The sequence below is a fragment of the Aphelocoma coerulescens genome, chromosome 9, assembly GCF_041296385.1.
Source record: "Aphelocoma coerulescens isolate FSJ_1873_10779 chromosome 9, UR_Acoe_1.0, whole genome shotgun sequence".
Lineage (NCBI taxonomy): Eukaryota > Metazoa > Chordata > Aves > Passeriformes > Corvidae > Aphelocoma > Aphelocoma coerulescens.
Genome location: NC_091023.1, coordinates 7,134,013 through 7,161,615, shown reverse-complemented (window position 1 = coordinate 7,161,615; position 27,603 = coordinate 7,134,013). Strand labels below are relative to the sequence as shown.

Sequence of the window (27,603 nt, the reverse complement as noted above, 5' to 3'; positions counted from 1 at the left end):
AGACTATTTCTCTCCAGCTACATCAGGAGCCCTACCATGCACAGAGAGCTCACACTGAGGAATTCTGAAAGGAACCTGTCCCCATGTTCACTTCTGCAGTAACCAAATGAATGAGGTGCTTCCTTTGCATCTGTGGATGTTGTGAGAAATTAGAACAAGTCTGATTGCTGCAGCATAATTGGATTGCAGAAGTTGGCAGAGTAATAAAAACCTCCTAATTACATGATCAAAGTATATCACAGGCATAGAAATGCCTGTTCATTAAAGCCTTGCCAACTTCCTCTCAATCATTTCACATGCCCCACTCAGACTCCTTTTTCATTGACTGTTAAAACAAATGCTCATTTTGGTTACAAATCTTTCAGTTATCTGAGGGTACTCTGATTACAGTCTGAAAGAATATTAAAAATATCCATTTTATACAAGGCAGGACCAGAAAAAACTTCTTTATCAGGTTACCTAATGAACTTGAGGGATGTTGTTCTTGAAGAAAGCGTAACTTGACCGAACAGCAGCAAAATAAAATCCGACCAAATTGAATCTCCAATTGCTCTTAGAAAGACTCAAAGATGAACTTCAGAAAAAGCAGATATCTTTATGAAGGTAATTAAAATTGATTTGGCAAATGCCAGAACACCATTTGAAAGTGTGAACTGACTGTGTTCCCTTTATTAGTCTCTCTAACCTCACTAACCATTTAGGTCTCTTTCCATATCTAAATTAGAATTCAAGTGCAAGACATTCACTTTTCATTAATGTCTCATGCTTCCCCAGCAGAAAAAGAAATCTAGAGTAATAGAATGTTAAGACTGTACCATTCTAGAATAGAAAAAAATAACTATTAATAAAAACTTTAGACAGTTCAAAATATGGTAAATATATGACTGATTACAAGTTCTACCAATTACTGAATTCATTTTACTCAGGGATTTAATTTCAAAACTTTTTCCTCTTTTTTTATTTTTATTCTCATGGTACAGAGTTCTCACAGATACTGTCATTTCAGAGGGGAAAGTAGCCTTGAGGACACCATAACGTCAGGTGCTGGTGTCAGCCCATGTGTTATGACACTAAAAACAAATTCCGTAATTCCACTCTTTGTTTGAAGGAAACATCCAAACCCAACTCCACAATTCAAATGTGATGCCCTGCACTGGGGCTGATTGAAGTACCTGATTAAAATAAAACTAATTAAAACTTTGAAAACTAGGAAAAAAAGTGGGAACTATCCTATTCAAAGCAGATTTAGGGACACACTGTCACATTGTATTTATGTTTTAGACACTGTTATTGTGCCTGTAGGTTATATCTGGATGCAGTTTTAAGATAACTCTCACTAAACACAAATTTAGTGTTTTAGGCTCTTTTTGATCACAAGTTCTTGGGAAGGTTTAAACCTCAAAAACCAATCTTCATTCAATGGTCTGAATTCCTTTTTTGTTTGTCTCTGAACTGTTGCATGTTCCTGGGGGAGGCATTATCCGTTAATTTACTCAGTGTCAAGAGATCCCACCCACACACTGCAGGAATTGACACTGACTGGCATCACATGGGAGTTTCTCACTGTCTGCAGCCGATCCTGGCAAGCCTCAGCTGGACCTGTCTATGGTATAACTGAGCAGTCCAAACGTTCCTAAAAATACTGATCCTCTCATACCCAGGACAGGCCAGGGCAGAGCTCTGTGTAACAGCAAGGCTCCTGTTATTTTTATTTCTTCTTTTTATTTCTGTTATTATTATACACTGCATTAGCCCCCAACCTGTCAAAAATTTTCCAAAGACAGGGAGACACCTCAGGTATTAAAATAATAATGAAAGTCTCAAATTTACACCAGCAGAATGACCTTTAACAAAGAATTCAGGGAGCCATTTGTAAACAAGGGTTTCAGTGTCTAGCAACTAACACATATATAATGGTGAGTTCTAATAAATCCTTTATACTTTTCCACAGCACTCTGGCAGGAATAACAAATAAGCATAGTTAATATGCAGTTTTATGATACATTTCAAAAGAATTCCTAATGAGGCTACACTCAACATTAACTAAACTCCTTAGCCAGGGATAACCTTAAGAAAAGGCTTTTCTTCTGCCATCATATAATAAATAATAAAGATTGTAGTGGACATTTATCTTTCACTTCTGTTAAATCTTTGATCATGGAAAAGGCATTAACACCTAGAAGTTTAATCTTGTACTGAAGCAAAATACAAAGAACATTTACCAAAAAAAAGTCTTTCAGAAAGACTTTCAGAAAGTTTAGACTGATTTGTTTCAAAATCCATCAAATTAGGAACAAATATGAATTAGAAATTTAGAAAAATTTCCATTTGGGGGGTAAATGAGGGTCTGGAACTGAACACCAGTAGATTCTTTTAAATAAAGCATTTTTCCCCTCAGAAATGCAGATCTTGCACTCAGAATTAACAAATGTAAGCCACATGCTTTCTTACAGACCAAAAAGTGAGAAAGGATTTGTCACAATTTCTGTGACTTCACACTCACAGTGTATTCAATGCAAGGTTTGTATACACAAGATTTATTTCCAGACTTCTTTTTCCTCTTCTCCTCATCAATCCCTGCCACTATAAGATATGACACCACTTCTTTCTGAAACACACAACTGGCTTCATCTATCTGAGCAGAGGAAAGGGCTCATTCCTGCTTAAGGAAGTGAAGCAGAAGTCCATAATCTTTCCAATACTATATATACAGGGGAAACAAAATCTAATTCAATTTAACTTCAAGTTTTGACCCCATCTCCCACCTCATGCCTACCTTATGTTGACCAAATCAAAACAGAGCTGTGAACCTCTCTAGAATAGTAAAATAAATCAGGGTAGGGTTACCCAGCAGTCTCTTCCTCATCTAGGCAAGTTTTCCTTGTAGTCCAGTGTCTATCACAACAGATCTGGCTCTTTGAAGATCCAATATTCCACAACTGCCATCACATTTTCAGCTGGCCCTTGTCTATTCCAGGTTTTAAAGAATGAGTATTATCACACAGTGCCCAGAACTTACAAACAATACTGTTATTGTAACAATAACCCTGCTCCCTCATACGATCAATCGTATCAGGTGTCAACTAGTACTGAAATCAAACACTTGAGAAATGACAGAAGGTTCTTCAGATCACTTCAGATTCAAGTTTCAATTCCCAAATACCAGTAATTGAAATCCAAATATCATCTAAGCATATTTAGGAGTGAAACACCTTGTGCAAATTCAAAAGGACAGTCACTGGTACCAGTGCTGCTTCACCCTGCTCAGTTCTTTGGAATCTCTTCCTCTTCAGGCCACTTTTCACAATGAATGGGTCACCTTCCCCCACCAATATTTTTCAGAACAACAGTATGTACAAAAGTATTAAATTGTTATTTGTAAGTCCTTGGAGATACAACTCTTTATTAAACTCCAGCAACTTAGTGGTAACAATTCTAACTGAAAGAAATGTTCTCCTAAAAAAATACTCATTACAAAGATTAGGGATGGCCTCCCCAGCTTGGCTAGGGAATCATTCATGAAACTGAGTGGCACCCAGTGCATGACTGAACAGCCAACCCCTTGATAAATCACCACCTTGCAGCAAAGGAGCTGAAGAGTCAGTTCTGCTAATATCATCCCCATCTTCATGATGATCATAAGAAACAGTCTAAGCCAAAGACTGAATTCAATTTTATACAATTCATCCTGGTAACATTAAGACACTTAATAGTTGTGCTTTTTCCCTTGAGTCAAGAAAGCTGTTTGAATTTTTTCTACTGCATCACCCAGTAAAAACAACAGAAGAGACTGGATAAAACAAGAGTTGTAGTGTAACTATCAGTGATGCTGTACAAGTATCAGAACTACAAGTTTTGTCCTAGCATGGGGGTTTAATGGTGACAGTGGCTGTAAGGACTAATCCAGCAACCTTCCAAAAAGCTCATTTTCCGTCCAGCAATTTACACAACAATATTTATGCTTCTTCCTTAAGGAACCACAAAACCAGAAAAGAAAGCTGTAGGACACCTGGGCCATCTCCAAAAAAATTAACTCAATCTCCTCTGAAATCAAAGTTTGCAAACTCTGCAATGTTCATTTGTTTGCCATCACCTGGTTATAGCCCCTTCATGACTTGCAGTGGTGTGACAGGAAATAATAGGTTCAATATACCCAAACCAACAGCACTGATATATCCTGTGTTCAGCCCCTTATAGAAAATGTCATCAGATTCTTAAGAATATTCTTAAGTTGAAAGAATGAATTTAAAAGAATTTAAGTTTTAAAATTTAAATCTAAATTACAGAAATAATTTCCACTGCTATCTTTTCAGCAAGAGACCATGACTCTGCCTTAATGACTGTCAAAATGAATTCTGTCAAAAAGCCACAAGCACTCTGAAGGCTTATTTCAGTCTCCTGTTCTGCAGAGCAATTACAACAGTCAAGGTTTGTAAATTATACTCTTAACACTTAAAACTGTTGATGGAATACAGAAAATAAAACAGCAAAAAATGATATGGACTGCTTGTAAATAGACTGGGAAGTCAGAACAGTGGTGTTGGCCCACAAGCTCTTCTCCTGCTGGAGTGATCTCAAACACTCACTCCAGTCTTTGAACAGGTTCCTTCTGCCCCTTCTTGGCAGGGAATGCTGCAGTCTCTCATACCTGCAGTTATTTATTCAGCTCAGCTATCAAAGCTGCAGTCACAAATTCCTTCATGTGGCTTTAAAGGTCAAAACCATGTCTCTCCAATTTAGCTCACTCGTGCTGCTCTTATATTGCAAATCAAGGTCAAAAAACTTAGTTTCCTCTCATGAAAGAATGAGAAACAGTTAATTTCACCACTGAAAGCAGTACCAGATGTAGCACAAACAGCAGCACTTTACAAAATGTGACATTCACTTCTCTTCCCAAAGATCATTTCTGGTGGTAAATGAATACTCTGTATCAAGTTATCTTCTTATGCCACCAAAGCTGAAATAAACTGATTTTTTTCTCATTTAAAGAAAATATTTATCAACATTATATGAAAATATTTCCACGTTGTAATTCACATGTTCCCTCACGCAATCTTTTACCTAGAGCACTTCAATTTGTTAGCTCTTGATAATAAATTATAAACAAGCAGTGCATGTGAGCTAAGTTCTCCTTCTCTCTCAGAAAAAAATCAATCTGAATAATTAATTACCGAAAAGCTAAGCAGTTGTTTCTGCAGCAGTAACATACTGGGAAAACTCAAAATTTTTCAAGCTCACTATTTCATAATCTAGACTTAAGCCAGGATCCAACTCTACTTACTTCAGCTGTCAAAAAGAATAATTTGTTCCATCTTCTCTAGATGAGCCTTCCTCTCTTTATAAATATTGATTAGAGAAATAGCTTAAAGACAATTTCTAGACAGCTCAAGTTCATAAAATGGGTCCCTGCTACAGTGTGCTGCCTGGGACTGCATGCCACATGCAGTTTTGGCTGCAAAAAGCTCAGCAGGCAAGACAATAATTCCAGGATCTGTAATAAGAGCCAGTAGAAAGGCAGGAGAGCAACACTGAATACAACACTATAGTTCTCAGCTGGACAGACCTCCTCACTTAGAAATCCTGGATTCCATGGGCAAATCCAACAAGCATCCAGCACCCAGCCCAGCAGTGACTGTTTCAGCCTGCAGGACCAGACCAGCCAAACACTGGTGTATCAGCACATTCACTGCTGCATTGCCAGGCCTGCACTTCAGGTTCAAACACTAAGAGTTAAACCTTTCAGATTAGATTAGCACACATTCAACTCCATCCTCAGAAAAAAGGAATTCAAATAATCATTGAATTTTTACCAGGACACTGTTTTGCCATGGAGGAATTTAACTGCTGAGAAAAGCACCCATTTGGTCCTGTAACACTACATGTAGAGGAATATGCTACATTGACCATTGGAAAGTAACAACAGATTTTACATAAAAATTGAGAGCTAAGAGTTACAGTTACATTTTTCCTCTATTATAACCCTTTTTCACTGCAAGAGCTGATTTCTTCTTCATGTAAAATTAGTTACTTCCACTGATGAATTGGTTAAAAAGCCTTCTACCCTATTTACTTATTTACTCATGATACACTGGAGTAATAAAGAATAATCCTTCAGCAAGGAAAACATTCATTCTGTAAAAATACCTAGCTATACTTTTCACATGCACAGCTATATATGACCACACACAGCATGTATACATGCAAGATACACGAGTGCTAAAGAATTGTGTTCAAAGCCACCCCAGATGACTGCAACAGCATCTGCATCAATTAATGTCAGAATAGAAGTGCTGATGGTGTGCACACATGTACATAAATATACTGTAAAAGTAAACTTCTATGAGATCACATCTGAAAGAGGACATGGCAATGTATGTAACAGAACTGCTAAACTATTTCCACTCTCTCTCCACTCCAAAATACTATAAAATTAAAGTAAACCTTGGGCAAAAACTTCCAAAAGCTTAGATTGACCTGAAAAGACAAGACAGACACTCTTCACTGGAATAAAACCTTACCTTGATGTTTTCAGACATAAAGCTTTGCTCCGTTCACATTACAATAACTCTGTAGAGCTTTTGTTAACTTCAATTCTTATGTTCTTTTATTCTTTTTGATCACATCATGGCAAAGTCATTTCAGATCAATACATTGCCCAAGAGGTCAAAAGAACTCCAGTCAATGGGTTATTTGGACCTACCATGGACTATTATTAATTAATCCTCAGAAAGAAAGTACTGTTCTACTCGAAAAGCAGAGATAAAGCAGGAATAGCTGGATCAAAATTCAAAGAAATCACTTAGTATTTAAAGTTAATTAATTGCTTCTCAATACTTTCTGAGGGCTTTTCCTACTACAGCTGACCACAGATGGCCTGCATTATTTCACATGATTAGAAAGAGTATTTAATTTCATGAACATTTTATTTGGCGATTATTAAATTTTAAGTCTTTTATGGTTACCCTTCTACTCTGTTTTAGCAAGGTTTTAAGAATAATGTTCACCCTTTCCAACAACTGTCTGACCACGGGAGGGAAAGAGCAGCTCATGCCAGTTCACCAATGAGAAAATGAGAACCATGAGACAGAAGGAGAAACCCTGAAATAACCAAATTAGTTTAAGACTTTATGAACTACTTTGTGTCTCCAAAGAATGTCTCTCACATTGTAGCTGCCACCTAAGCTTCTGTAAAGTCCCATAATACTAAATAAAATTTGACATTATGAAAAACTGCAAGTCTGCAAAGCACCTCAATGTCCTCAGTATTTGTGTAGAAATCTATTTATGTTATGACTTACAAGCTGATGTGTATGTACAGCTTTTCAGAAGCAAACTGGAAATCTGCAGACCCTGCTTCAATACCAAAATTAAATTTTGATTCCTAAAACAGGCTGAAATTACTTTTTACAATAAAAATAAATAAATTGTTTGGTACAAAAAACCCAAACAGTTAGTTTGGATTAGCAAACCAGGTCTAACAAAAATCTCAGACAGCAACAGTTTTACTCTGAATTTTCCAGACGTTCAAAAAGATAGACATATGTTTTCCTTTGGCTGTGTATCCATGTACAACCACAACATCCATGTTCCTGATTTTAGAATCCACACCAAAATCTCAAAGCTGTAATTACTTATATCCATTTTGTCAAAATCTTGATAACTGGGTAACAATCAGTGACTAAATCAGTAAGGAAGTTTTCCAGTGAGTTAAACATTTCTACTTTCTCCCAGTAAATATTCTGATTCCACAGAAGAGCTGTGTCTGATTTCCCAGACTATTCTGAGTTGGAAGAAAACCACAAGGATCACGGAGTCCAACTCTCACATGAATGGCCCATGCAGGGATTGCACCCACACTGTCATTAGCACCAACTGAACGCATCTTATCTTCACTGTTCATTTCATGGACTTGGATTCCTTAATTCTCCCTTTATAGACATCAGCATCAAGAGCACAACTGCATCAACACTATTTGGCAATACTGGTTCACAGCTGCAGAGAACAAGTAGTAGGAATAATTGTTTAATGCCACTGCCAGAAAAATGTGTTTTGGAAGAATGAAGACCCAGCTGTGTCAGGGGCTGCACAAGGACCAGCCAAAAGCATAAATAATCCCATGAGAAACAACGAGGAAATTTACAGTTTCTTGAACTAAGATTGGCATATACAGAAGGCCTGAGCACCAAGAAATGAGTATAAAAACAGAAACCACAGACATACAATAGGCCTCTGCCCAGACATTGCCTATTCCACTTAAACTATTTAAATTCAATTGCAAGTCACCTGGGCTAGCTAAAGAGTGGAAATACTCACAGTGGAGAGAGCAAATTCTTTTTTTCCTTCCCATTATGAAACACTCCCACAAATTTAATTTCTCTTTTCTACTATCTTTAGTATCTTTGCACTCCTGCATACTTTGTATTTACACCTTAGCTCATCTCCACACAGAGGACAATGACGTTCTGTTGCTATTTTACATCAGTGCTTGAACTACTGGCATGAAATTGAGGAGCATTTCTGATACAGAACTTTCTGTTCTGATTCATGACAAACATCCTTCCTGAAATTAAACTCTCCCTTCAGAAACTGCAAGTTTTGCTTGAATGAAGACTACAAGTAATCCTCTACTGTATCAGATTATATAAGGCACACAGTACCTCTAGATAATTGCAGGGCAAGATACAAATGAAGATTAATCTTTTTCACTCTGACATGGGGAAAACAAAAGCTGCAGGTTTAAATTATACCATCAAATTCCAAAAGACTGTAAAAGCTTAACAGTATCAACACCAATTTTCAATCTAAGTGAGATAGTATATATTCACTAAGGCACTAAGATTTTCACAATTTAGGGAGAGATTCACCTGATATCTTGTGCTTTCCTCTTATTAGTAAAGCTTCTATTTGTCAAAACTCAATTGCAGTTGCCTCTGCTCCCACTCCTCCTCAAACACCTCTCACACTGCAAGAAACAGTTCACTGACTGCAGCTTGTTAAGCAAAAGAGCACCTAAAGTACACAGATTCATATTGGGAAAGCAGATAAACAATTACACAGGGATATTGATTACCAAAGACATTTACTTTTATTAAAAGCATTATTCAGATTTGAACACTGACTGAACATTTCACACTGTGTTCAGTCAACAGCAATGCTTCACCTCCCAGTGGGCTACGAGCTAAGCTTCAGCTCCATGGCACAGCGTGTGGCAGAAGAATCCAACCATGGAATTATCCCATTTATCATCCTAATTATGCTTCGGAAGCTGCTGCATTAACATCAATATCTGCATCAAACTCCAGGTGTCACTACAAATTCTCAGGCAATGAGCAATGTCAGCGTGTGAAAGACAGAGCTGCCCAGGCAGAAATCAATGGAATATTACTTCCGTCCTCCCCCTCCCTTCAGGATCATGGCCAGATGAAGAAATACCTGTGTTTGATCCTTATATCTACAGAAGGCCCCAGCTGACACGATGTGCAACTCCACAGAGCTGCTTGGAAAACCCTGACAACACCCAGATCAACAACGCACACTCTCACAGCAAGCACAAAAAGAGCCTCATGCAATATTTTACCAGACATGTGAAATGAGGAAAGGAAGATCCCTTGCATAGTAAGTACAATTAGACTGCTGAAAGAATAAACAGAAAAGATATTCTGCAAAATATGCCAAGGGAACATATGGGTGCTATAGCAACACTGAGGTATGGCCAGGCATGACCAGCAAAGGGAGCTCTCATGACAAGGTCACAGTGCTCACAGACTGCCCTCACAACACTGAAAGCACCTCTGGCATGGTGCCAAAGGACAATGATAAGAGGAGATTCACAGGAAAGCCATCCCACAAAACTCATCTGAAAGCAACCCCAAATGCAATGCAAGTGTACAGCTTCATGTTAACAGGGTTGGAACGGGGACACCAGGAGAGCAAGAGAGCTATCGAGAATTAACCTGTCCAGGATCTCTTCAAGGAATACCTGCAGTGACTGCCAAGAGAACAAGTACTGACCCATATTCCTCTCTGCCACACAAATTGTTTTTACATCCAGCAGGGACAACACCAGTGTGAACCCCCCCAGCTTCTTGTTCCACAGCTACAAACACGTGAAGTAGCAAAAACAGGGAATTGGAATCTCCGCAAAGTAATTTTTTTTTTCTTTTTTACAGAAGAAAAAGCATCTTTTCCACAGATTAAATGCAATCTTTGATTCAGATCTTTACATTTAAAAGCAACAGACTTCTCACTGCATTTATATTAATGCTCAGACTGGAAGCCTTGTTGATTAAACATTCAATTGCTGTTGAGTATCACCACAGCCCTATTACCTCGTGCTGGTGTCTGAGAGTGAATCTAATTCTAGCCCAGCACTAGCGCCTGTACATTTTTTTTTTAACTGAATTTGCTTTTTCATACTTGTGCAGATGACTAATTTGCTCAGCAGTAAAACTTCTTTGCTGACTGCAATAAAAAACCAACAAAACCACACCGCAGCCAGTTTAATCAAAACTAGTCCATTTTACAGGCCCTAAAATGAAGGGGGAACTATGGGCAAACGACTGGAAAGAGGAACAGCAGCTTTCTCTTTTTATTATATACTGTGTTCAAGTTGACTGACTTTGGTTTTTTGTTACAATTTAGGCCTCTTCTTGAGTAGCTATTTGAACTGTGATGACACTGACTTGATAGAAAACTGTCAGAAATACAGGAAGCTCTTACCAGAATCCATCAAACCATTTTAAAAGTCATCTAAAAGAAGGCCCATGTAAATATGACACCCATTGGTTAAACCACTGCCAGTCTTGATTACATTAATAGTATCAGAAGGTTCTTCAAAATTACCTTGGCTTTTTGTTTAGTACTATCTGTTCCTAGTTAATGAAAGTTAAGTTCAACAGTAGCATTCTGACTTCAGAATAATTATCTAAATGGAACAAAGATTCTGCTGCTATTAAAGGATGTAGAATAAAAGAGATGCCCTGTATAAGTCTGAAAACAACCACAGCCTTCTTCATTGCGTCCTTGAAATGAATGCACATTAAGTGGCACAGGAGAACCTACAAAGAGAGCAATCAGTGATATGAGCTGGAATCTAAGGTAAAAAAAGGTCTGTTCACAGACTTAGACAAAGAAACCACAAAAGAATGTGCTGCTGAGAGATCCGTTCTCCTGCAAGGTAAAGCTGCATCACATTAAAAGAGATTTATCTTCAAATGATATTTATAATACACTTTGACAAGAATGAACAGCCAAGATAGGGAAAAACTTCTAAATTATTAAAAATATTAATTGACTAAATTTTTTTCTTATGAATACTAAAATAAAGCTTTGTCTTAATTCTGTTCTGAGATCTTTTCTCAAATAAGGAGGAGTCCCTGTGGTTACACTCATGGCTTTATTATTCCCCCTTGAATTTTATGAAGTAAAAAAATGAATGTAAGAAATTATTTCTTAAATGGCTCACACATCATCTTAGGTCCCCTTTTTCACCTTATGAAATGTTTCCCACTAATCTTGATTTCACAAAAGGACAAAGGGAGGTAAAAATATTGGAGACATTTTTCTGATTCCCTTTTTTTTGTACATGAATGCAAACAACTAGATTATAATTAATATTTTATCTGTCAGCTACTCCTAATATAACATCTGAGCAGTAGTTTGTCACTTACTGCTTTTTCTTTATTAATATTTCATGATATTTTAAAAAACACACAAAAACCACAAGAACAAAATCAGCAGTAAAATAAAATACAAGAGAGACCAAAAAGTCACTTCAGACCTCATTTTCTATTCATGGTGTATAGTTTAACAAATAATGTGTCTGTGTTTGATTTTATTATGTTACTGTGTGACCTACAGAATCTCAGGAGACCAGCTAAGAAGAGAGATGACCATTATTCCATTAGTGAGAAAAATCAATAAGAGTAGTTACACACTTTATGCAGTCTAAAACCTAATTCATATAGAATTTTTAAGGAGAAGAATAAAAAAACCCAAACAAACAATTCTTAACTTTCCCTAGCCAAGAAAGTAAAATAAAGCTATGTTTCATTCAGAATCAAGGCCAAGAGTCTGGCTGTTATGCCTAAATACACCAAATGCAAATATAAATAGCATCTGTATTACAATGTAGGGTTGCTTTGGGGGTTTGGTGGGTGGTTTTTTCCCCCCTTTCAAAACATTGTTATCTATAATTTCACACCTATTAAAAATAACATCCTTATTTTACAGTAGCTAGAAATGCTAAACTAAAAACCTACACAAATGGAAAGCAGAGATAAGAGACAAATGTTCTGCCTGGGAGAAAAAAAAAAAAAATTAGCCTGCAAGCTTTTCTCCTATCTCTGTTTTCTGAGGCTCCTTTAGTGCTTTTGCCAGAGAAAAAACTTAAAAATAAATTGGGGTGATAGGAAAACTAGCAACACCCTAAGAAAAATACTTTTAAAGCCCTGAACAACAATTTCCAGCCAGGGCATAATCACTGCATGGTAACCTGTGTATTCCTGCCTCGGTAATGACAAGGCATCCCTGTCACCAAACGGGCCCCTGCTGTGCCACGAAGGCTCACACATCTTAATGACACTGTAAGAGGATAACAGGCAAACATGAAAGAATGCCAGCTTGATGTACACTGCATCTGGAACTCACAAATCAGTCATTACCAGCAGGATTCACCATGTTTTTCAATTATCCTTGAAACACACAGTCATACTGTAATTTAGTTTAAGGAACAAAGTCTAACTATTGGTATCAGAGCCTAACCCAAAAAAACTCACATTTCTCAGATGGTGTGGGGATGCTTATATTAATGAATAATCTTCCTAAAAAAATCCTGCAAAGCAGAAAGATGCATAAGCCTGGAGAAAACAACACAGTGCTGAATGCACCACTCTCAGGGCCTGGGAAATCATTCACACATAGGACTGCCCTGTTGATTGCCCTAATTATCAGCTTCCTTCCCAGTTCTGGTCACAGACAGAGCATACATACCTTGCTGCATCATCCAGCAGTTGCTATGACACTCTGAGGTAGCTGACAGAGGCCCTTTGCTTTGCTGAACACAGACCAAGAGCATCCTCAGCCCTGAAACACAGAAGCTGCACAAACACATGCTCCAGGAGAAGCTCCATCCTTTACACCACGTGGAGCACAACAAGCCAGGGTGCTGCTCAAATCCTTGAACAGGCAGCAAACACAACTTTCAGCCCCAGCTTTGTCTAAGGTTGTGAAGAGGCACTGGCTCTAGAGACCACTGCAGGAAGGCTGCAACTGGTACCATTAACTCCCAGGTGCTGGTGGACAGAACAGCCAGCTCTGGCCCAGGACAGGATTCAAGCTACACACACTGTCTTCTTGAGGAGACCAAATAAATAAATCAGCTTTATCATAGCTAACAGTTTCAATAAAACATAATGCAAGGGGAAAAGAATTCTTTAAAAGCTACTAGAGTCAGCAAAGGGGGGAAAAAAAAACCAAACCCAACAAAACAACAAACCACAAAAAAAAAAAAAAAAAAAAAAAAAAAAGCCCCACCACAAGCCAAGCAACCAAAGCATTGAAAAAATTGCAAACTGTTTCTCAGGAATAGTACAAAACCCTGAGGGAAAGGATGGAAAGAACCGTAACCTGGGACTTAAAAGCCCACGGTGCTAGTATTGCTGCCACAGTCTCCACATCCTGGATAGAAATGCAGTTGAGTTACTGCACTTCCAAGGGAATTAAGTGTGTGCCATTAAGGACAGCTACAGATTGTAAGACAGCAAGAGGAAAGAAAATTGAAATCAAGAAAAGAACCAGGTAGTCTGAGTACGTCCAAGCTAACTAAACCTTTTGGGATAGGGCATTTGGGCTGTGGAAGATGTTTTCTTCCTAAGTTTTAGTGGAAAACACATTTTCAGCAGACTACTCAAAACCAAGGTACTTGCTTCACATTTGCTTTAACAGCAGAGCTGACAATGTGAATGACAATGGTGCTTCTACCACCACCACCCAGCTGGTTTATGACAGAATTCAGAGATTATTTTGCCCATTCACAAGAACATGTTCTGGCTCATACAGACAGCATGCACTGCTTGCTTTCCTTGCACTCCACCTTGTTCCTCACTCAGCTACACAAAGTGGAAAGATCTGGCATGGTAGCACAGAACAGGTGGGAGCACAGAACAGGAGACAGGCTGATAATCACAGAACGTAGCTCAATGTGAACAAAGAGCAGCATTTAAAATAGAAAATGCATCACGCCTCTTTCATGAGGAATAAGCAGCAAAGAAAAATAAACTTCAAGCCAAATCCTGTCCGTGGAATCTCACAGAGCCAAGAAGGAAGCAAGAAGAGCAAATCTGTGGTGTTTCATGAGTGCTGTCAGCCCAGAGCCTTCTTTCTTTCCAGTGCCCCATTCTGAGGCAAATCCTAATAAAAAGTCATCTCACTGTGAAATATCAGTGTATAAGCTCCTTGAAAAAAACAGAACATATAGTTTTGTACTGCCTTGGACACTAATCTTGATCTGCAGAATATGCACTGCTACGATTTCCCAACTGAAAGCCCAGTTTTGATCTCTAAACTTCCAACTTCCTTCACAAGCCACCCTGTTGACTTCAATGAAGAAAAAAAGCTAGGAAAATATATTAGCTAGCATAAATAAAGGGATTAGAATCTGATGCATATCAATCCCAAAAAGCCATCTGATTACAGAACAAACCACAAGTGTTCTATAACAAAAAGACAGAATTAAACTTAAGTCAAAAAGCATGACTTTTCACCAAGTCATTAAGAAATGCATAAAACATATTTGTATTTTCCGTGCTTCAACTGTTTACAGGTCTTGCCTGCAAAAATTACAAATTAATATTTAAGAAGTTAACAAATGCACCATTCTCATTCACAGAAACAGTGGCCTAAAGCTAATCAATCAATTGCTCTACAGATCCATAAAATCTACTCCTAAAATGGAAATGGAACAGTTGAACTCATTTATTTACAATCATTTATTCAGAATATGCAGGGTATGTACATATAAATAATACAAGGCATGTAGCAAGGATACACAATATTTTTGAAGTAGTTTTTACAATCTGCTCAATGCTCACGTCACATTACAGTTCTCTTCAAGAACTCAATTTAAAATGGGAAACATTTTCATGAATCAGTGCTCCAAATGCATTTAAAAAGAGCTAACAGCATGAAAAATCCTTCTTTAGGGTAGAGTTTTTACAGATTACTTGACAAATAAATTTAAATTCTAACCAGCAATATAGATACCTAAATAAGCCTAACCTTGGACTAAGTAATTTCCCTCAGTTGCTGGCACAAATTTTGAATGAGAAGTTTGAGTACAACACAAGGAACTGCAAAAAGCACATACAATGAACTTTATCCTGTTATCAGCTGCATTCAGATGTATTGGTGATGAGACTTTAAAATGCATCTTCTCTTCAGAACCACCATGCTGAGAAACAGCCCTGCCCATCAAATAGTATGCATCTTATGCTCAGAGTATTGAGCAAATCAACTGCCGTCTTAGTCTTTTAATAATATTTTTTCTACCTGAAAAAGCTATTTAAATAAATTCCATTTAGTTTTAATATCCTTACCAATTGCTCCACAATATTAAATATTTCTCATAGGATGCAATCAAAAATTCACTGGCACGAGTTAGGAATGAGAACAGTGGTGTCCTGTGCAAAATACTTTGCTGAGTTTCTCTGAACTCCAGATTCAAGAATTATCTCCCTGACTGCAAGAACTTGCAGTTAAGTTGATAACCTGCCCAGGTTGCCAGCACCTTGAGAAAAAGAAAAGGTCAAAAGGTCTGGGTGTGCTAAACAGCATTTTCCAGAGACACTGGGAAAATCTGAGCCCCAAGCAAAAAGCAAGACTTTCTACTACACTGTCCCAGCCTCACACAGTATTCATCTCAAAGACTTCAGAAACAGGGTCAATATAATGTTTTTTGTCATCTTCTCGTGCACACTGCAGAACATGAATTAAACTAAACAGTGACTAAACCTAATGCAATAAAGACACTTTTCAGCACACCAGTAGTAACCACCTCACTTGGTCCAGTAGCCATTTGCTCAAGGCAAGATTTTTAAAGAGATTTACCATATTGACATATGTAATGATTTTTTTTTTAGTAAATTAACATTTTTGTTCTTTTCTAGTTCTCTAAAATTTTTAAACTAAAATTTTGCACTCTAGTCTTGAGGCCATGAAATATGCAAACACTCTTTCTTTAAACTTACCTGACTTACAAAGAGGGTACCAAGAAGCCCCCAGGAGACTTCAGCCTACTTACCCATACTTTGCATCTGACCAATCCAGAACAGGCTGCAAAGGTCTCTTGCCTGTGCTGAAGACAGATTATTTTTAAAAACTGAAGACAAAAAACCAACTTTAAAATTTGATGGGAAAGAGAAACATTAACAGGAGAAAGAGGAATAAAGGCAATTATAACTTTTAATCAGCTTTCCAAGCTATTCAGTGAATGTTGGTGTTCATGAATAGCAATCAATACTGCATTCTAGTAATTTGTTATGCAAATGAAGCACTTCAGCAGTATTATCCTATCCAAAAATTAACACCTTAAAAACTCAAAAAAAATTTAAAATCTATTTGCCCTTATTATAAAGGCAAAGGAAAGAAAGAACACAGAGAACTTTCCTGGAATTTGAACTAGTTATACAAAGGTACCTGTTTACATTCCAGAACAATTCCCACAAGTTGAAGAAGATTTTGATACCTAGATACTTTTGAAATACCAAGCCCAAATTCACAAAAGACAGTTTGTTCAAGAATTATAGCAGAAAAAGTGAACTATTAGCATATGTAAAAGGAGTTTATAGCCTTAGTATAGTAAAAACAAAGTCAGTATCTCCACTATGAATGACAAAGAAAGAAAAAGAAACCCAAACCACTGGTACTGGTCACATTGAAGCCTGGTCTGAATACAGAGGAAGAATAGTCAAACCTCGTGTAATTCCTGCTATAAAAGCCAGGAAGAAAAGATGTGAATTTTCCCTTGGAATGTTATGTTCAGTGATATTTGAAAATAACACATCTGCAGCTGCATGGTAAACACAGCATACACAGCAATTCATAAGTAACATCAAGTTAACCCAGACAGCAGCTGCTGAAAACTTATTTAAAAATCAAAAGCACTCTTTATTTTTCTCCTGCCCAGACAAAGTCGGTAGTGTTAACAGAACATATTAATCTCAGCAGCAGTCAGGTGTTTTCCTGGTCACACAGAAGTCTCACTTTATCACACACATACCCAGACAAAGTATTGTAAATCACTGGAAAATCTTCTCCAAAATATCTGCCAGCACAAAGAAGCAGGATGCCAGATGCTTTGTTGGGTTTTCAAGCATACTACCTAGTATATTTCTATTTCAGGTCACAAAAGTGGGACATTACTTTGTACAAAGGCTATGAAGCATGGTCAACACAATTTCTCTCACACATTCTGAATTCCTGTGTGCAAACTTGCAGATTACCAAGAGTCTGCACACATGGACTGATTCAACTTTCCCATAGTTAGGAGAGAAATCCATTGATTTCCACATGAGCTGATGTACCCCTGAAATACAAGAATACTTCAGACTACTACTCCAGTAAAACAAGCACACACTTTTTCTCCAGTTTTTGTAAAATAAATACTGCATGGAAGCTCCCCTGCAGCAAAAGTGTCTCCAGCTACATCACTGCAGTGAACAGTGCAGCAACTTTTCAGGGTCACACTCCTACAGAACCCATTTGGGTCCATGAGCTGGCAATGACATCTCCATTCCCTTTCTGCAATGCAGTGATTGTGTACACTCCCCATCAAACACATCTTGGAGAAAAAATACCAGTGTGAGCACATGATGCTGCAGCTCTTGCACAATTTGAGCAGTCCATTTTTTATGAGGACCACAGGGAAGCTCATTAGCCTCCCAAGGTAGGTGCAATTGTTGTTCTGAGCCAGGTATCTTGGAAAGTCTATGCAGAACCTTCCCTTTGAAGGGCAGAAGTCACTCTCAAAGTTTTGCTGCATGCACTCCAAAGTTCAGCCACAGCAAGTTACCCCCCTGATGGGTCATACAAAGCTGGTGGCAATCAGTTCCACTTAATGATGGGAACACCAAATGTAACAGCACTTGTTACTACAGAAATTAAAGTATCAGTTCTACATTTCAGATCAACTTCCTGCAACAACAAGCATTGAGTTAGGAGCAAAGCCCTCCCTTGTAAGACGTTAATTTCTACATGCCTAAGAAAGTGAAAGGATACGTGTTCTATTTCATATCCTTTCTCCTTTCCAGATCTCACAGAGATCACAGGGTGCTGAATTTTGACAGACTCACTGTATGAACTGATATGCATCACAAAAATATTGCCAAGTTTAGAAAGTTCTTACATTTAGATCTGAGAATGGAAATTTAACTTGTAATAATGAACATGAAACCAGCTGAAGTATTACAAGTCAACCAGGAAAAACACTGTTTTTCTGGAACCACAGAGTCCTTCAGTTCCCCAGCCTTTGGAGCCTTAGAAGGTGCTACATTTCTTATGAGGCAAGGAAAGCAAGAGTAGCATATGATGTCCCACATGCTCCTATCCCTTTCCTCCCTTTGAGAGGAGGGACTTACACAGCTATTAGTGCTGCCCAGGAACAATGCAAAATAATTCATAAGTAGCATCCCACTGTTGCTGTTTTTCTACAAGTTACCACTGTGCATTTCCTTGCTTGCCTCGCCTCTCCATCATCAAATTTCTCCTACTGTGCATGCAACAATAGCTGAGAAAGAGATCTGCACATTATACACAGGAAAAGACTGCAATCAGCTCCCTTTCCACAGATTAGACCAGACTTCTCCAGGTCCTGGGTGATTCAACTCCCCTGTGTATTTGGCCTTCAATTTCCTCCTTTGTTCAACACAGTCATTATAATCATTGCAGCAGGAAAGTGAAAAGGTCAGGAGGTCATAAATTATATCAGAGTAATTGCTTCTGTGAAATATAAGATAATTCTCTAATGTGCAGTCAGCCTAAAAGAACTGGTTTAGACAAGATCTGCAAAAAGATACCCAGGAAACATTTTGCAAAGATAAACTCAAAAATCTCAAAAATCCTTTACAATTATGCTACAGTCAGGACTTTGTAGGACGTATTTTAGTATAGAAAGTGGTGAACTTAAATACAGACTAAAATTAATTTTCCTTCTATGTCCCAGTTTACCCTTCAGCTATTCTCAAGGTTTCACTAAATCCACTAATCTGCCAATATTGGCAAGTCTTGCAAAAATATATTGGGTTTTATTAGCTTCCAAAGAAACAGAAGCTGGTCTATAATTAAATTTCTATAACAGACCTTATTCCCTTGCCCTAATTTATTTTTAGAATTTGTGGTCTCAATGAGAACTGATTCCTGAAATACAGTCAAGGCCACATACCCAAAAGTTTACAAAATTTCAAAGCTTTCCCATCAATCAGAAATCTTTGGAGAGGGCTCGTGGCTCAGAGCTCCTTTCCCTGTTAGGGTTTGCAGTGCTGAAAGCACTGAAGCCTTAGAAACCTTAGAACTTGATTTGCCAACCATTTTGCTTATCAAAATACCAAACTATTTTTTCTCTTCTGTTGATCTTGCTGTAACTAAATGCTCTCTGTTGTACAAAATAAGTACACAGCCTCATTTTGTACAGAAAGCATTTATATTGTTCAGCTTCAAGTCTTTCAAAGGAGATTAAGCTAAACCATGCACAGATTTAGCTCTTCATGTTCAAATGGAGTGTTTAAAAAAACATTACAGCATTTTAGGATTTACCCCCTAGTAAATTCCACGATACATTAAAGAATATATACTCTTTGAGACTGGAAAACAAGACAAGTTTGTATTTTGCAAAATGAGGGGGGGGGGGGGGGGAGGCGGGGGGAAGTAAATATTCCTCTGAACTTATAAGGGAACTAGCTCTTTTAAGACATCTCAAATTAAGTACTTTCTAAATAAAGGCACCTCCAGTTGCACAGTCAATTCCCTTCTTGGAGTGAATTGCCCTTGATTATCCCTTGCTCTTCTCCATCACACCAGTCCCTCCTCCCTGAACACTTGTGTACATGTTGTCCATATGTTTGCACACCCCCAGGCACCAGGGAAGCGTTCTGCAGACACCAGTGCAGGCTGCAGCCACGCCAACACCACGTTTCCCTGCTTGCCCACTCAGCCAGGGTGCATTCCACAAGCCAAGGATGCTCCCCTGCAGAAAGGCAAAGTGCTTCTGTTGCAGAAAGTGTCCTTTAAAACACAAAACATGGAGAGCCATTTGCGTAACACAGAAATTGGCCACAGAACATTTTGTTGCCAGCTGGGTCCTCATTCACCCCAAATGCTGCTTCCTACCAGACATAACCACTGAGTTACCTTGCACTCAGGGCAGACCTGCAGCCCACAATGCCCAACAGAAGCAGGCACCAACAGTGATTTAAAAGGCTTTCAAGTATTCAGACTTTAAAAGTATTTATAAACATTGGAAGCATGCAGAGAAAAATTGAAGTTTGCAACTTACAAATTAGCGTGAAGTAATTATTATTTATTTACCAAGACTGACATTTTAAAACCTGCAAGAATTATATTCAAATCTACACAGATTTAAGTTATATATAAAAAAGAACATATTGGACAAAATATCTTAACATCTTTTATTATTAGAAAGTCAAATATCCAATGAACAGACTGACTTTTTTTGAGGTCATGTTGTTTCCACCAAAAATATTCTCTCTCAGATATTTTTGCTGATCTTCACAAGCAGCTCCAGTTCTTTTTGATTTGTGAATCCCTACAAATTTAGATGGACAGCTGAATGGTAACACAAGCCTACTGAAAATAGACATGTTTTTCTTGATTATTTTTGCAGCCATTAGAATAGGCCCACAGATCCCACAACACCAAAGACCACCATTAAAGGAGGAGTGCAGAAGAAACAAAAAAGGAAATCAGTTTCCCAAAATAAGCCTCAAAATATTTCTCTTCATATTATTTCATCTCAATAACTCTGCCTCATCTTGTGCTTTTTGCTTCAGCAAAACACTGAAATGATTGCACTTTGATCATTTATACAGACACAGTCTTTATCCTTTTTTTGAGGAAGAAAAAGATAGAAACCAATTACAATTGGCTTCAGTAGCCAGTGCTTTTCCCTTTATGACACCAAATCAAGAATTTGAGTCCACCTCTGCCAGGGTTAAAGACCACTATCAAAATGCTGACTTTTTAAGGTAGTTAAGTATAAATCAGACATTTAACATCTTTCTAGCTTTCATTTTTCAACACAAATTTAAAATTCTGTTAACTAAGGAAGGAAAAAGGAACTTTTAAGATCTAAGCCTGACAGTAATGGCAAATACCATCTGTTCAGCTATAGCTCAGGAATTTTTAAAGTAGCTCTCATAAGAAAAAGGGAAAATCATCCTTCAAACACGATTGCTGTACAGTTTCTTCAGAAATACCTCAAACATTATTGCCAATGCATTCCGTCACAAATAGGCCTGTGCTAGTAGCCCTTGTGAAACTAACTCCAAACCAAATTTCAGAAACCAACATCATCTATCAAACAGAAAACCATGAGAGACCTCAGAAATTATTTTAACTTTGTTCCACCAACCCATATTTTACAAGCTCCTCTTACAACCAAGAAATTCAACCCAGTCACTGCAAATTTGCAACCCAATATAGGCAAGATGTGTAATACTTTCCAGCTAAAGTCAGACTTTGACTGCATTTCCAAGAGCCAGGTGTAAGACAAAAACAACCCACCAAGTTATGAGGGAAACATTAATTACTTCCTTTGTGTCCGTTAATTTTTGTGATTTACCTGCACCACCTTTGTGCTTCTCCCTCACATTTGAGGTAGAGTTTATCATTTTTTTTAGGGGATAAAAGACTACATTTTCTTAGTCACTTGATTTCAGAAGCTTGGTTTTTTCCTCCTTAAACTCCCACATGTCTTAAAAGTCATTAAGTCCTTGTAAGATGATGACGATCAGAGACACGTGCAGTACATATATAAACACATACACAGTATTGACAATCATGTGCATATTTCAGTAAGAGGAGAATCTACACAAGTCAAAAAGAATGAGGAAATCAGTCCCAAATTAAGCAGAGTTTATTTTTCTCACCTACTTTACTTACTCTAATCTGCTAGCAAATGAGTGGTAGATGAATGCTGATCCGAAAAGCAGAATCTTAATATTTACATCTTGCAATTTTCATCAAATGAAATAAAAGGTGCTCCACCTCATTTTAATTGTCCTAAGACATGCAAAGGAAAGTAGCAGTAAATTAAATGTCATTCTCAATAATTGTTAATAGAAAAACAGCCAAGTATTATCCACATTTGGGATATGCAACTTCAAGTGATTGGTCTGATTTAAAACGGCAACAAAAAACAGCTCCACAAAACGAGTACAAGTGAAACCTGGGGAAAGTGCAGCACTGCTTGACTTCACTACACTCACAGCATTTAACAGTAACAGACAGGAATCATGGGGCTGGAATACAGACAATGAGCAAAACAGACTGCTCCAATACAGGTATTCTGAAAGACAACATAGTGAAGAATAACCCCACTTAAACCTGCAGGATACCCATCTTGGCCAACACTTCACTCAATAGTTTTAAGTTGAATAAAAAGCACTTTGGAAAGAACAAAAAAAAAAAAAAAAAAAAAAAAATCACCAACCAAACACCAAGAATTGTTCTATTGACTCAGTGAAAGCAGTTATACCACAGGAAGCTGTAAGGTGAAAGAGATTGAATGAAACATTCCCCCTGTTTGGATAAAGGCAACTGTTAGCAGAACAACATTAAAAGCTTTGAAATAACTGTTTACATTTATAGGAAAACACACAAAGGATGAAATTCTGATTCCACCAAGATACACTGCAAATCTCACATTGATTTAATGAGGGTCAAGATTCCACATACAAAGACCAAACATCTAAATAACAGCATTAACTGCTGGGAAACTGCAAATCCATGCAGAGCCATCTTTAAAATCAATACAGAGAGAAGCTACATTAAATGAATTGTAATTCAGCATATATACTTCTATTCTATTCCAAAAGTTACTTTTAGGTAATAGGCAAAAATCGTCTTTCCTAGCCCAATACTCCTAAATAATCTATTAGTCAACTCACACTCCACTTGTATCTTGAGGATACTGAGCCCCACAAGGGCCCAAAAAAACCCAAACCACTTTTACAATCCCTTTAATTTCTGCCAAGCTTGAACATCTTGTACACACTCAACCTATGCCAAAAAGCCAACAGCATCAGGCATACTTCACCACCAAGCACCACAAGAGATTTACACGAACTCAATTCATGTCTTAAAAGACAAATTTTAAGAATCATCCATCTTCCACATAATGCAGGATTTCAGGGCAGGGGGGGTAAAACCCACTTATATTCAATGTGTCTTAAAAACTTACTTTTTTTTTAATATCAGTTTTTGAGAACAAGTACCAAATTAACTGACGCATTTAGAGACACACATCCAGAGCCTTTAGGCTAATTTTATCAAGAAGTCACTTGAATTTTGATGTCATATTAGAATGCATCATGTTTTAACAACTTACTCTTAACTCACTCCCTTACTCTACACCTATAAGCAATCATCATATCCATTCTTATTAGAATACACACAGCAAAGAATTGGAAGGAATTTAGAGTGAACTGTCCTCAGGTGCACTTTAGAAATCAACACTTACACATTTTAAATAGTTACATTCCACTCGTTAACCTATTTGATAAAATAAATTTGCAGCTCATAAAACAAAACAAAACACGGAAGCATTACAGGCATCCTGTAGATTGTGCTGAAAGCCCCCCTGTGAGGTGCACAACTCTCACCAACTCGGTATAGCTGTTGGGTGTTTAAAACCCAATTAAAGAAAACTGAGGTCACTTATAAGTGTGCAATTTGGCCAGGAGAAGGTGTATCCAGATACAGATACAACCCTTGGAGTTCAGAAATAGTCACTTTGAAGTGGAAAAATGTAACCGATTAATGTAAAACTGAAACCAGGAGTTCTCACTCCCCGTTTTCACAAGGCATTTGAAAGAAGCCAAGTCACATGAGCAGAGTTCATGAAGATGCAAACAACACGGAAATGAAGGCTCAGGGTCTTTCTTTCTGTTGAAAATCCTTCTGTTGCAGGGTTTACTCTGAAAATTGTATCAGAGCACACTCAGCAAGTTCACACATCCCATTCCAGGATCTTGGCACACTCCAGTCTTGCACTGCTGTCTCATGAGACGCGGAATGCAGAAGGAATGGTGACGTTTCCTTTCAGGTTTGTACCACTCCTTACACCCCCCAGGCAGTCACGCAGGCACATTTATACGGATACAGACGTAACTCTGTTTAAAGCTAACACAGAGCACACACACGCACGTGCTTTTCCATCCACATTTTCTGCTCACTACATAAATCAGACAGCAGACATCCCACTACGCTTTCCTGCAAGCACTGACTGGGAGCACAGGGAAGTGTATGGTGCTGCGGAAAGCACTTGATACATTACAACACAAAGTGGCAGACAAGTAATCCTGCCTCTACGTGCAGTGACAGATTTAACAGCTCCTCAAATCACGCCACAAGTGTCTCTCGCAAAATTCCTTCTAACTTATTTTTACAAACACCCTTTCCCAATCGTGACAACATACTAAATTCATAGATGAAAGACTAAAGGAATCAAACCACAAACTTTAAATTTAGTCAGAAAATATTTTCTTTCTAATCTAAAAAATGCTTCTCAAGTTTGATATTAAGCTCCTTTTCCCCACTTCTTCAAATTGCTTTCTCATTTTACACTTATTACTTTAGCTCCTACTTTTCAAACTAGGTTCACCTGTTCTCCAGTTCTCAAGTTTAACAGACTCAGATTCCTCCCCACCCTCCTCTCTACCTCAACTGCAAATACCAAAAGTACAAATACAGAATTTATTATGGGCTTGCCAGTGTACTACTCAAAACCTACATTTGTGGAAACGAAAAGAAGTGTACCAAGTCTTAAATAAACCAGGATGGTCTTTAAATCTATAACAAAACCCTAGAATCTGTGTTGGGCACTTATGCCAGTTTTTTAAGTCTTACCCACCCCCATTCACTGGGTTGCTGGGTGAAGACCCCAGTAAAAGTCAAACTGTAGGAGAACAAGGGACAGCTGAAGCCAATATCCCTGCCTTGGCCAGCTGCAAGTGCCCAGGGAAAAGAGAAACACACTGGGCAGTTTGAAATCCAGGACATGAGATGATGTTAGGAAGTCACTGCATGCCTTCTGCTCCCTACCAAAAAGTCTGGTCCCCTCTTATGCACTAATATTCCAAGTTCCACTTTGGTCTTACAGCTCTCCAGTTAAATGCACTAGAAGATCATGACAGCAGCTTCTCCTGAAGCCTACCCAGAATGTTTCCTCTTTCTGTTTAATTTCTGTCCTGCCCAAAAGAATATGGAGAACATGATTTTATCCTCTGCTTTGCAGGAGCTTTTGATGTACCTGGAAACCATTTCCATGTTCCTCAATTCCTTTTCATTCAGTCAACAACTGTTTCAGCATTGTCAAGTCACATTTTCTAGACTTATCAATCTCCCTTGTTCTCTGCTGGAATTAACTCCAGCTGGTCCAGGTTCTACTTGCAGTGCAACATCCAAACCCCAATACTTCTGTCCAGCTGAATCTCAAGGAAGGAATGTATCTCCTAACTGTGTTGCTGTGTCCTAATTATTCTGTTAAAATTATTGCAACTGATTTAAAGATTATTTTTTCCTGTTAATTTCTGCTTCATAAATCAAAAGGAATAAGATATTTGAGAGACTGAGGAATCACCATTTGAGCACAATCACTGGGAAAGCCAGAAATAAGTCAAAGATCCCATTTGGTACATGCCTTCTACCTGTTATTTTCAAACTGCTCTTTCTTAAGGATGCCAGAGAGGGAAGGAAAAAAAAGTTCTCTGAGAAGAGCTACACTTAGTTTATTGTCTTCCTCACAGACAAACAGGTTTGAGCCAGGCCAAATCTCCCTGCTATTGGGCTTTTAAATGTGTCTTTTAAAATTACACTTACACAACATTAAGCAACATTAAACACATTTTCAATGTCAGGACTAGAGTATTTGCCATATTTGCTAAAACAGGCTGTAGACAACAGGGAACTACACTTGACACCAGCAATTATCTTGCTATGGAAACAATGTATTTTCTCTTTCATTTTGCCATTATTCATTTCACAGTAGGGAAGCTCTCTGCCCTAGATGACGTGTTAGCTTCACCACTCACACACTCTATGGGAAACAGGCAAGCTCTCTGCCACCTTCTGGAAGCAGAACCTTCTTGGAAACAAATGAAAAAAAAAAAAAACCACTTTGAAACAACTATGACAAAATGGGGACCAAGATGAGGCCAGGGATAAAGGCACAAAGAAAAGGAACTGCGCTTGAAGCTAGACCTCTGAAATTACTTTCCCAAAACATCCTGTCAATCTGACAGAGAAAATCTGTGTATGAGAAAATCCACCCTCTGACATTTTTAAGGGGTATTAAATAACAGTACCATGAAACTATAATTTCAGGAATCCTAGGAGTAAAATTTTTTTTCTAACACACACTGAGCTATACCTAATACAACCAGTAATTTGCACTCTACTTTTTAATGCCTAATGGATGCACAGGGATATCAGATCATCAGTATCTTTTTTCCAGTTAAGCAGTAAATAATGAAAACAAAGGGACAACTCCTCCGAGAGCTAATCATCTTTCACACACTCCTCCAAATCATTAAAAGGTGGAAAAGGAAAACTGAGGTCCACCCAAACTGTGTGCAATCTGGCCAGGAGAAGGTGTTTCCAGATGCAGATACAACCCTGAGAGTTCAAAACCAATTGCTTCAAAGGGGAAAAACAAGGATGAAATTCTGACTGCTCACAAGCCACTTAATGTGTGATGACAAAAGACACATTTTGGAAGGTGTTCTTTAAGTGGCACACACTCTGCTTACCATTAAAATATGCTTTGGAAGCTCTTAGGTTCCCAGTTTTGGTAGTCTTCCAAGTAATGCAATTAAAATTGGTGACAACAATATGATTATGACTGGGAAGCATTCTCTAACTTCATAATGATAATTTAAATATAGTTGTCAGTCTTCTAGGCTGAAATACACCTGAATACTAAAGCTGTTATCAAATACTGACTTCTATCTTTTGAGACCTCTGAATCATTTCATTATCTTGACACCCAGACTTCATAATCAGACAAATCTTTTATCCTGTGAGACACAAGAGTCAGTTTTCATGAACTGCTTTTCAATCAAAACACTCTGAGAAAAAAAAGGTTCCTAACTCCATTTATTGATGAAAAGTAAGGGAAAGATGAAATCATTTACATGTCTTTATTGGGGTTTATTGGTGAGCTACAGAAAGCACCAGCAAAGAAAGCACAGTTGCTTCACCTCCCAGCTTCTGACCTAAGCACTTGCCAAACCTTACTTCTTGTGTATTTTGGACAAAGCTGAAAATAAGGCTCTTTTTTTTTTTTATGTCTCCTATGAACCGATAATAAGAAGT

At 37.9% G+C, this 27,603-nt stretch overlaps 1 protein-coding gene across 6 annotated transcripts in view; it reads right to left on the bottom strand.

The window, feature by feature from the left end:
- Positions 1-27,603, bottom strand: part of CLSTN2 (calsyntenin 2) — a 405,855-nt gene that overhangs the window by 283,943 nt on the left and 94,309 nt on the right. The window contains exon 2 of one of the 6 annotated variants that reach the window (XM_069024915.1): positions 22,171-22,290. The exons of the other annotated variants lie outside the window; for them this stretch is intronic. Within the exon in view, the coding sequence (XP_068881016.1) occupies position 22,171 (1 nt within the window). The 5' untranslated portion in view covers positions 22,172-22,290. The remainder of the gene's footprint in view (positions 1-22,170; positions 22,291-27,603) is intronic. 6 annotated transcript variants of the gene reach the window in all.